The following is a 12,561-nucleotide window of genomic DNA, read 5'->3' on the forward strand; positions in this document are numbered from 1 at the left end:
TCCTTGCAAATTATTCCAGGCTGCGCCTTCCTGAACGTAACTTATTACCTTTTACATCAGGGCTAATTATTTGTAATCATGTCGTTTACATATTTAACAATATTTCAAACCGCTAGCCCAATTTCTCGATTGAAGACAAGCCTTTGAGCGGCTATTTACACTACCCCTAATATTTGTCATTCACATGAATTTTATGACGGAAGAAAACGTTTCTTAAAAATTAGCTATGCAAGCCTTGATCGGTAAACATTGTCACTGAATTGTCAGGATTTTACTCGACGTCCATTTTAGTACTTCACACTAAGCTGAATATAGGCTGAATATCTTATCCGCATATATTTAAAAAAAAATATTGCTAAGTCAAACTAATAAACGCTTTTGTATGCCATTAATATAATGTAATCGAAAATGTAACAATTTTCCTTTTTTGTACTCGAATAACTAACTAATGAATTTGTAAATCTCTCTCAGAGTCCACTTGACCAAATTAGCAACCTTGTATTTAGTTAGAAAATCATCAGAAAAAATTTATAAGATGAGATGGTCCTGTTTTTAAGAAATTTATACGAAAACTGCCGAGCACGGTACGAATCCACATATTAAATCCTAGGATTATCACATCAAAATTTGGTAACAGAATGTGCAGCGCCTAGTTTACGAAATTTATTGTTAATTAGTTGAAGTGCCATGCCGGCAAAGTAAGTCGATTAGATTGATTGCGTTGCAGGAAGCGTTAGTGGAAAAAAAATTGAGGAATAACATTTAGGAAATTCAGCCCCTGCTTTTAATAACCTCAAGATTAGCGTACGTGTAACGGAAAGACCAGCGCATAGTTTAGGAAATGTATTGTACTCCTAAAGGCTAATGATTGAGTTGCAGCAAAGGTTAAGAAAAATATACAATATGGAAGGACATTCACGGCGAACATAAATGACACCTTCGCTACGATCAATGGAGTAAGCCAAGGAAGGCATTAAGAATGCATAGAAATATAAGAGAAAAGATGTAGGGAAAATGGCAGGATATTTGATACACTCTAGACTGAACATATCGAAAAAGATTATTTACAATAGATTGGTACATCATAAATGCATATACATATAGTAAATAATATATAGTGAAAATGATAGCATATTTTATAATATTCGTAACAAGCATAATAATAAAAGTAAAAGGGCAGGCAGTTTAAGCTACAGGTTTGTATTGTATTGTAATAAAGAGAAGCGTAGAATAAAATTGTATCGAGTTTATATGCAATCCTTATTAGAATAAAGACTTTTCTGCTCGCGAAATGATAATAATCAGCTGATTAGTTAATTCTTCCGATTGAGTTCCAAAAGCGAAAACTTACGCCATAATCGTCGAAATAAAAATTCTAGTTTCCTCTCGACAGGGCTATTATGTTTTAGTCCACAGGTTTAAAGACAAGAAATTAAAAAGCTTCTTTTAAGTCAGAGCAATGCAACGTGGAGAAAGTGTAATAAAAAATTTAATGCGTTCCATATGAAATTCATAGCGAAGTGCTTCGTGTCACATATTTACGAGGAGTTGTTTGTCTTGGAAAGAAATCTTAAATGTTGCCTCAACAACTTCTCATATTACCCGTTTTGAAAACTATAATATTTATGAAATTTTAAAATTTTGAAAAAAACAATTTCAAGAAACTCATAGTCATAGTTATATTTGCGTATTCAAGACATCACTTGTAGGCGAACATGAGATACCGTTCCTCTTGCGCCATATAATAATTGAAACTTACTCGCCCGATTATTAAAATTCGGAGCCTATAACGACAAATCCTTGCTATTACTGTTACTGAGAGAGATGCATGAATTTTTCCTTTTCATTCATTTGAATTATAAACCAAATATATATTTAATGCAATAATGAAATCACTTAGTGATTTTAATACAAATGACTTGATTCGTTGGATGACGTACGAAAAAACAAAGGCTTTCTATTATATCTGAGAATGTTTTTTTTTTTTTGCTTACATTAGTTATAAATTTTTAATTTTATTTAATTTTGTTTTGTATTTTACAATTTTTTACACGAAAGAAGGAAAAAACACAAACAAAACAAATGCGTGTACAATCCGAAACAAGAAGAAATTTTTGTTAACAAAAATAAATTAATCTATATATGAACACTTTTTGGATCGATTTTGTTTTTTTTTTTTGTCAATCGATGATTATAAACATTAAATTAACTTTTATGCTGAAAGCATTTAATGCACAAATGCCCCAACCACACTGCATCATACAACCATTTTCCACGTCGTTTGCAATGAAATTGTTAGTACAGCGCTTAGCGAAACTCAAAAATAAAACAATTGTTAATAACTTATCGATAATGATCCCATTTGTCCAATACAACGACCTTCCTCATCGAACGTGGCCAATGTTAGGCGGGATAATTTATTGCATAGTACACCGTTACCATTATTTTGTATGGGATTCGGTTCTAAAATTGAAATAACAACAACAATAACAACACCTTAATACTTGTTCGATGAAATCGAAGATGAAATAAGTTAACAAAACAGTATAAAAACTGTACCATCATGAAATTGCTCTGTTGTACTGCCATCTTGTCTACGTTTCCGCACTTGATCAGCAAAATGTGATATTAAGGCATCGATCATTGCAGCTTGTCTTGAGAATACTTGCATCAATTTTGATGTTTGTATTCCATTCTCAACAGCATCGAACTGTAAACCGAAAAATTTTCTTTTTTAATAGTAAATGGATATGTAAATGGATATGAAATTGAAAGCAAACTAAAAGAACTGAAGATAAAACGAATCCTTAAACGCACCTTATCCGCTAAATAAATACAATCTTTAGCCATTAAACTGCATTTTCACGCTGCGGAAGCCTTTACTACTTGCATTCGATAAGCTATTGATTAATATATTAGTTAGAAAACGTATATCACCGCAAATTGTGCTTGCAGAAGAAGCCCTGGCATTAACCAGTTGGAAAAAAGTAGTACAAATCCTTACTCATAACACTTTTGCAATAATTGTTGTCCACACTGTTTGAACATGTTCTAGAATCCTGCACTGTATCTATCCTATAAATTCTTTCATCAAAAGTGACGATTTCTGCTGTTAAAACGTATTGATTGATCAAAAATTTTCAATATTCTTACGCTTTACGATGATTGTACGCGATCAAACTTCTATTTTATCAAAAAAATAATAAAACAATCATATCGCCTCCCTCTCTAGGTTTAGTATAAATAAATCAGGCGATCTGGCCCATTAAGAACATATGAACTCAAAAGGTCTAAGACCATTGACAGTTTTAGACCTTTTACCGTAATTGTAAGTCATAGCAGTATCATAGAGATGCTGGTACGACCTGCAGTAATATTTCTTAACAATAAAAGTCTCCAAAGTCTTGTTAGCTTTGTTGCACAGCTGCGAGGTTGTTTAAGGTGAAAAAAGCGGGAAAATATAAAACTGATTACTCTCTCCCTTCGAAAAGCACCAGCACTATTTTTTTGATATTGAACTAATCAAATAAAAAACTGAGTAAAACGGATTTTTCTTCAACATCCTTCGTTCTGTTTCTTATTTGACAACTTGACGACAACTAATGGTCTTTCTGTACCCTACACTTTTTATAATACAGTGCAGTACAGTACAATTTAAGTTGTGCGAATGTGTATGTAGCATCCAGAAAGATTTACAATAAATCTATAATTTACTAAACTAATCGATTCGGAGCTAGTTTCTGCATTGCTTTAAGCTCGTTTATCCGTTCGATGTATATTAATGCGTTTTTGCGTTTAATCTACAGCTCGTAATATCTCAGATATGGGCGAAATTTGCTACACTGATCATACTTACTGAAAAGAAGAAAACTAGATCGGACGGATGATTTATTAAACCGACCGATCCAGAATAATTTTGTGAATCTAGTTTAGCTTGTATGTTAGTCCGACGTTTATTAATCTCTTTTTGTGTTTAATCTACGCGACGTAATATTTGAGATATGGGCGAAATTTGTTACACTGACCATGCTTACTGAAAAGAAGAAGACTAGATCGGACTTTGAAAAAGTCATCATATCTAAAACATATGAAATTTTCAGTGCTTTTCGATGAATATCGTCGAGTAGTCGTATTTTAGCATAATGTAGTCCGAAAAATGGCGATCGGATGGGAAAATTTTCTAACGAATCTCCCATACGAACATACGTCTTTATAAGACAACACAATTTAAAACATTTCATATGGGAAATTCGCCTATAAAAGCAAGTAGAGGTACAAACTACACCAATAGTACGTCTATTTTTAGAGCCCTGTCCCATATAAAACTTTTCCTGAAATGTAAGTGTTTTAGTAACCTACGATTGAAGTAAGTGAAGCAAAGTAGGATCTATGACAAGAAAATTAATTGTGGCAATGGAATCATTTTTCGGATACCTTCTTTTACAAACTGTATGTAGGAACAAGATCTAATTTCTAGTATAGTATTATAAGGACAATTACTTGAACTATGTAAATGTAATGCATTAAGTTGGATCTCATAAGGTCCCTTAATAAACACATACATTTCGGGAATACATAAAGACTTCTATGAAAAGTAAGCCTTTATGTTATAAGATATAATTTATGGTATTTCTTGACCATAGCGGGACCCCCAGGGAGCTCATGTTACGAATACCATGCTATTGCTGTAAAAAGTAAATCTTTCTGTTACAATCGAATACAATTCATGATATCTGCGGAAAAAAAGTAGTGAAGAATGGTATTAGGCGAAGTTGTACGAGGTATTTAACGTTCGATCTTTCCAAGTTGTTTTGTTATTACATTTCAAAGTTTTTACAAGATTTTGTATATCCTTGAATTCAATCTGAAAACCTAAGATAAAAACCAAGCACAAAGCACACAGTGGAAAATTCAGTGGAATGAATAGTTTGCCCAAAATTTGCTGAAAAATTAAAAAAAAAATTTTTTTCTTTCAAAAATTATAGCTGATCTGAACTATAATAGAAGTAAGAATTTAGAAAACATAAAACATTTGTGGCAAAAAAACACTAGACAAATCAGACAAAGTCTTAAGCACTATTTTAAGCGCTTCCTAATTGAATATCGAATTTTTACAGTGTTTTCAGTTCGCTCTAACTTGATAAAAGCCCACTTACAATAATAGCTTTTACATCGAAATATGACCAAACGAAATGATAAAAACAAAGATATTTTCCATTACTGAGAGGATAAAATATACAAATGAAAAATGAAAAACACAAGGCTCACCTGTATAAATATACATGTTAAACATTCTGGATCATCCGTAGCACTTGGCTTTGCAAAATCCCACGACAAATCCTCGTAGCGTAGTCCAAGTAGCAAGGTCTGAAAGCAAATTGAAAAAAATTCAGCTAAATAAAATTCGTATAATTTATCAACACTTATGTGTTAAATTTTGAAGGAAAACGACATTTAAAGCAACATCGTGCGTTTTTAATGATACCGTCTTTAAACTTCCTCAATTTTTCATAACTTTGTAAAGCTGACAAATGGAAAGCGAAGAAAAAGTCTTGCGAAAACGATCTCAAATTGAACATACATAAGTACATAAAAAAATATCGCAGCAGCATTAATCTTCTATATATTAAACCTTAAGTGAAGTAGCAAATATTTACTTACTAAACATCATTGGCTAATACTATATTAGCCAATATACATAAATGAAAATATAACTCAAAGCAAAAAAAAATTAAGAAATACAATTAAGCAAAGACGCAGATGCTTTCCCAACCTTAATCCCATCGTTAATGTATGCAATTAGCCCAATAACAGTACATAAGTATATATGCAGGCAGGCAACTGGCAATCTGCATCCATAGAAATTTCCTTTTAAAAAAAATTCCTTTAACAGAAAATGACACGTGCCGTTAAAAACTCGTTCAAGCCAAGTTAAGGCCGGCGAAAAAAGCTACCAATTTGGTTGGCACTGAGGGAGCCTAAGGGCAAGTTGGAGCGCTGAGCAAAAATGAGGAACTAACGTCTCCTTTTTATCAGCTTAAACCCAAAGGCCCTTCCTAACAAGTGCTTTCTTTTCTCAAGCGCCGAAGATATTTATATTATGACGATTTAAACAGAATCAGAACTTGCAAATTTCCACACAATCATCATTATAAAGCAACAATGTTTAACTTAAGCAGTTAAGCCTTGCAAAAAATTTCTAAATGTAAGGATTAATATTTTTCGTCCACAAGTAAGCAATAAATTTTTTTTTTGTTTACCGCTACAAAGCATGCAACAAATAGTATGAAGCACGATGAAGCACACGGTGATAAATTATAAAAAGTATATAAACCTTAACTCGTAAATTTAAACAGCAGCCAATTTTCATTTAACATATTGTATATGTTTATATATATATTTTTTTCAACTTACACATTCAATTGGATCAATAATAAAAACCCCGCGCTCATTTACAGCCACTAAAACTCTAACATCCTTATGGTTAACCATACTCATTAAACCACGTACCGGTTGCTCAACTTGGCCATGAAAAAACGCAGCACTGCAAAATATTATAACATAATAGCTGTGGCACAAATTGTAGAATCCAAACAAGACGTACCCATAGAAAGGAAGAGCCCAACAAAATTCTAAATATTTACGCATTAATTTACGCGTTGTTGCTGTTTGTGGCACACGTTTAAATTGTTCTAGTAATTTAACTTCGGCCGAATTTTTACGGCTCACTGGAAGCCAAGACCAATTAGAATTTTTGGCAACATGTTGAGGCAAAAATCGCGATTGATTTTCTCTGAAAAGGAATTTGAAAACACTGTTAAATACTTTTTCCTATAATGAGTCGAATTTGATCATGGTACCGAAAAAAGGTTATGGTGTGCGTATGAGTATTGAATGGACCCAATTCAATGCGTGCTTGTATGCCACCCAACATTAAAGAATGAACTGATTCCATTATATATCTCCCTGTTAATACATTGTGCTTCGCTTCTTCATATAAAAGTTCTAATATTCGATGATCTCTGCGGAATTTCAAAAATATATTGTCAGAGTTGAAATTAAAAATCTTTAGGTGAAGATTAATCACTGCTTCATACTTGATTTTTTCCTCATCTTTTTTTGAAAAAAATACGTTTCGTTTCAGCATTATCATTGGTTCGTCAAACTTCTTCTCAATTGGATTGCCATGACTGAACTTTTCGAGAAGATTTGACCAGGCTAAACGTACTAAGAATGGTCGATGATGTGACTTAAGTTGTATGTCCAAGAGTGCGCTTGTCATCCACAATCCGAATATACTTTGCGCCAACAATTTGTTGGCTATACCTAGTTCTTCACAGCCCAAAGCAGCTGCCAACATCACCTGAGACGGACACTGAGCCGTTCCCTCGATCTCCATATGTACCGCAACACGTGACATTAAATACACGCAAGTTGGTATCACCTGCAGAAAGCAAAAGCAATAAATTTAGAAATTTTTCAGGTCAGAAATAATTTCATGTATCATACATCTTGCAAAGGCCTCGGCATTGAATTTGTTGTTGTTTTTGTGCCATTTGTGCAGTTAACATTTGACGATGACGCTGTATTCATGTATTGATTATTATTTGCCGTTCGCGCTGAATCCGAGACTTTTGTTTGGCTATTTGAATAATTTACAGTCGTTATGGGAGCTATAGAAAGCAGAAGGAAATCAAAATGTTAGTTAAATTCCTAGTGTGCGGCAAAAATTTAAGCACTTGCCAGGTGAAGTACAAAGATTGGAAGCTGGTACATTTCCACCTACAACATTTATGCTATTGCTATTGCCATCCGCTCCAAGAATACCCGTAACGCAAGCGGCACTGTCATTGGTAGCAAAACATTCGGCATTAGGTGGCGCTGACCCCGGACTTGATACATTTTCCACATTATCAGCTTCATTCTGCACCGCACTTACCATGCTTGAGATACTTGATGATGAAGCGAAAGTATTACCGGCAGCTGTTTGAATTTGCGCTGTAGTTACGACTCGGTGTACGGTGTACATGATGGGTGGCACGGTCGCTGTATGCACGGAACCCAAAGGCAGAGAGGCTGATGCCATGAACTGTTCACAATTACCAGTTGTTGGTTGCGTTTGCGTGGCCGCCATCATTCGACTACTAGGTGCACCCAACGCCGGGCAGTTAAGAGCCTCCTCTACTGGATCCAGCGCAACAGACGAACCACAGGTATTCTGATGGTGATGGTGATGAGTATGATGATTGTGCTGTTGTTGCAGGTTTTGATGTTGATGCTGCTGATGCTGTTGATGCTGTTGATGCTGATGATGTTGTTGTTGCTGTTGTTGTACGTTACTTAACGAGCTTGGATAATGTAGCTGCTGCTGCTGCTGCTGCTGTTGAGCAAAGTGATATTGCTGTGATGGCACTTGCTGACTTATTTGCTGATGATGGTGGTGATGTTGTGGGTGCGATGGCTGCTGTTGTTGCTGCTGATGCTGCTGATGCTGAATTTGTGGATGACTTGGATGTTGATGATGTTGCTGATTGTTATGTTGACTTTGCAATTGCAATGATGGTGACGGTGAAGCTGTGTTCACCCGCCCGCTTGCACCGTTCGAATAAAACTCGTCCCTACATCTATAATCCGCGGTATTGTAATACAAACGAGATCTGTATTCAAAATTAGATAAAAACAGGTTTTCATAATACATTAGCAAATGCAAAAAATGCACACTCACTGATATTCTTGTGGCGTTAGTTTTCTACGATTATATTGTAATGTACCCATTGGAACAGGCATTACGTTAATATAATTGCCCGGACTGTTACTGTTACCGCCACAATAAGCACCAGTATTAGAGGTTCCAGCCGTTGTCGGCGATCCTGACATGGTCGATGGGGCCGCATTAATTGCGCCAGACCGTTGATGAAGTGGAGTCTTATTATTACTGTTAATACCTCGCGCCAGCAACTCTTTACAATTGAAACCGGTCGAGGAGTGTACCGAATCGCAAGCCATGTAATCTGGCATTGCATTAGTGCCACAACCATTTGTTGCCGATGTTGTTGTCGCTGCCGGCTGAGCGGACGTTGATGATGATATTGCTGCTGGTGTAGCATTGCGACAAAGGTACTTATTCGGATCCATTGCCTACAAACTAGATCCTAATATTGCTCAAACGATCACCCTCCATAAACATTATTTAAAAAAGCGACGTCGGCCTAATGTCAACGTCTGCTCAGATGTTGTTCTCTTTGATTGTTCCTATCCATAGTTTTACTTTCGTTTCTACGTTGTTGTTGTTGCTGATGATAACGGATGATAAATGCGTTCGTTTTATTTAAATCAATTCAAGCGCAGTTCAAGATGACATTGACATACCGACAGATTTCTGTGCTTTACACTGATAGGTATTTTTTCATAAGAAAATGAAACCAATACGCATGCATATATATATACATATATATCTATACAAATATATATATGTAGATGTATATATCTATATTCTTTTTTTTAAATTATTGTTTAATTTTCTTTTCTACACGTCTTTGCAATTAAATATCATTAACTTGCATACGCTTCACGAAAATTTCGCACATATATGAATTAATCGAGATTTTGGCTTCACGCTGTGATATTAATGCAAATGCTCTTGTGATATTTATCTTCATTTATACATTTCACATGTGTTTGGATTGCTGTCGCTGTTCACTAGATTAATTTGTTAACAATATTCACTTCACCTTCGACGTTTCATTGTGGCAGTATTCAGAGAACACAGTTGATTTTGTAACTAAAAGTATTTGAAACGAAAAGGAAGTTTTTAACTTCTAATCAAACAGAATAACACTGAAACAGAACGTGAATAAAATATACGATCTTACGATCCCTAGCTAGAAACACAATCTTTAGACAATATGGCGCCTAAAGTTGACTTAAACTTGGCCTTCTATAAATGTTATAGAACATAAAACAGCTAAGCATCGCATTGCAGAAGACGTTAAATGAAAAGAAGAGAAAGGAGAGAAAATGACGAAAAGTGGAATATTTATAAGTAGAATAATTGAAATGGATTAAATTTACAGCGCTTTGAGTAAAGGAAAACAGCGAAATGAATAACGAAAATTCGAGGTATTCAGCTGAGGAAAATGTAAACTATTTACACTAATCTATGGCATTCTTTTGAGCCGTTATATGCATGTGTATTACATTCAGGCAAATTAATGTATTACGCTGTTACATAGAGTATTAGAAATGTCTAGGCTTCCTTTAGACATCAAAAAGTACGGCTTGGTAAACACATAATACACTTTATAAAAAAAAAAAAGCAGACCCTTACTCCAATTTATTCGTTAAATAGCTGGAAATGCGAATCAAAAACAAATAGATAAAAATGACTTAGTTTCTGAGTCTACGTTCTATAACAAAACTGATCCAAGATGTCTTTCATTACATCCCTAAAAGATATTCCCTAGAGATAACGCCTAATAAAGCTTTCTAATAAAAACCACAAATACTTACTTCAATTTGCTAATTAATAGCATAAAAATTTAATCGATTCCGAATAAATAAAGATCCTAACTTCACGATGATTTCAGTGATTCCAAGAAGTCTTCAATAAAATCAAAAGTAGATATTATTAGGAGAAGCTGCCTAATAAAACTGCGCAACGAAGGCAAAAAACTTTCACTTCAACTCGTTGATAAATCGACATAAAAATTAAAAATAATAATGATAATAATAAATACACAAGAATCCGAACTTAGCTTCTAAGTATAAATCTAATCTTTTCACAGCCAATTGTGATCCTACAAATGTAGGGAAATGCATCAGAAAACATTTAAACTACAACAGTTAAAGTAGTTAGAGCAGTCAAAAGATATACGACGAGATATGCTAAAGTTATTTGCAGTAATTAATGTTTACATGTTCTCTTAATTACGCAAAGTATTAATAGTAAAATGTTAATAGAAGTAGAGAAGATATGAACAAATAATGCAAAGCAAGTAGTCCTAGTAGTGGTGAAGGAAGACTGCCTTTGATTAATTAATTTCAAAATCTAATATTTAATAAATTAAACTTAAATTACAAATGAATTAAAATCTAAGCCTTCTTAAGTTAATGAATGAAAATTTGAAGGGACACTTTAGTAATTTAGAATAAAAAAAAACAAAGGTTTTTAAAAGGCAAGTCTCTACCTCTCTGCAATGGCCTGTTCGCCTCTTGACTCAATCAATCTTAATTGAATATTCCAAATCAAATCAATGTTCATGTTGAAAATGTTTCAAATCGGCATTCTTATAAGATTCGCTTCACCACGTCTATTAACGCGAATTACGACCGAAAAAGGAAAATGTGAAAGTATTCAGAATTTGTTGGCAAAAAAGGGCAAAGCAAAAGATAAGGGCCTCTTTAGGGGAAAGAAGGAAGGAAAAGATAATACTTTTCTTCAATTTAATTTTTTGAAATATTGAAAACGTTTTCTCTATTGTACCCTCCACTGTAAACTATATATATTCTTCATCGGTGTGAAATCCTGAGTTGATTTAGCCATATCTGTACGTCTGTGTGTCTCTGTGATGTATGTTGTCGACACACTCCTGGTCGCAAAAATGAAGATAGCGTGAAATTCTGAATTGATTTAGCCATGCCTGTCCGCCTATGTGTCTGTGTGCCTATATTTTGTTAGCACTATCTTGGTCGCAAAAATGAGGATATCAACTTCAAATTTGGTAGAAACATTAGAAGTTTCTGCACGCAGGTTGGTATCGCAAATGGACCAAATTGGTCAGAGCAGAAGTGCACACTGGAGCTTAAACTGAACGCAACCCTGTTTTTTCTAACAAAAATTTATGGATTTTTGCTCGTTACTCGGAAATCGTTGAAGTTAGAAGGCTGAAACTTTCCACAATTACTTTACGAGACACTCTACTCTCTAGGTCCAGAAGTGGAAACAAGTAATAAAATGTTTTTTTTTCATATTTTTGAGTTTTTATCCCTATTTATCATAAGGTAAACAAGACAAACGTTTAAAACTATTTTGCCCATTCTTCAAATTGGGATATATTATCTTTCTAAAAACAGGTTAATTTTAAAATGATTATGGTAGACACCGCGATTAATTTTTTCGATATGGGTATCAAATAAAAGAACTTGGAAAGTAGAATGCGAAAAGCATAATGGTGGCTATGCAAAATTTTTTCATTCTTAATTAATTCCTTTTTTGAATAAAGTGTAAGGTCCTCGCATAAACGAGAAAGAAGAGAGGGAAGCGAGGAGAAGCAAAAATTATAATCACCCCAAACACTCTTTTATTACTTTCGAGTATGCTAATGAAACAATCAGAATGACTTTGCCGCTACATCTCCAGTTTTTTTTTTTTTTAATTTACTAAATGTTCAAGTTTTATATCAATATTTGCTGTATATATATATATATAGATATATACAAATATAAATTATGAATTTCAAGAAGCAAAGAATCTCGACTAAAAGCGATATGGTCGTGAATTCAAATCTCAAGCACGTTGGAGTTTTCAATAAAGCCGATAGCCTTGTGCCGATGCCAGTGCTT

General features: G+C 34.1%; 1 protein-coding gene across 1 annotated transcript; it reads right to left on the reverse strand.

The window, feature by feature from the left end:
- Positions 1-2,112: 2,112 nt before the first annotated feature.
- LOC119640826 lies at positions 2,113-9,452 on the reverse strand. The gene is made up of 10 exons (XM_038039076.1): positions 8,726-9,452; positions 7,744-8,657; positions 7,510-7,673; positions 7,098-7,444; positions 6,861-7,022; positions 6,605-6,793; positions 6,415-6,544; positions 5,269-5,367; positions 2,560-2,710; positions 2,113-2,463 (listed from the first exon to the last, which is right to left on the reverse strand). Exons 1-10 carry the CDS (start codon positions 9,133-9,135, stop codon positions 2,336-2,338), a joined length of 2,694 nt encoding a protein of 897 aa, XP_037895004.1. The 5' UTR covers positions 9,136-9,452; the 3' UTR covers positions 2,113-2,335.
- Positions 9,453-12,561: the final 3,109 nt, after the last annotated feature.

Source organism: Glossina fuscipes, unplaced genomic scaffold, assembly GCF_014805625.2.
Source record: "Glossina fuscipes isolate IAEA_lab_2018 unplaced genomic scaffold, Yale_Gfus_2 128, whole genome shotgun sequence".
Classification (NCBI taxonomy): domain Eukaryota; kingdom Metazoa; phylum Arthropoda; class Insecta; order Diptera; family Glossinidae; genus Glossina; species Glossina fuscipes.

What these genes read in the sequence shown, in the direction of transcription:
- LOC119640826 (XM_038039076.1), bottom strand. Translation starts at nt 9,135, where the DNA reads ATGGATCCGAATAAGTACCTTTGTCGCAATGCTACACCAGCAGCAATA. An exon ending in AAAGATGAGGAAAAAATCAA is followed by an intron (nt 7,023 to 7,097) that starts GTATGAAGCAGT and finishes GAAATTCCGCAG; the next exon opens with AGATCATCGAATATTAGAAC. An exon ending in AACAGAGCAATTTCATGATG is followed by an intron (nt 2,464 to 2,559) that starts GTACAGTTTTTA and finishes TTTCAATTTTAG; the next exon opens with AACCGAATCCCATACAAAAT.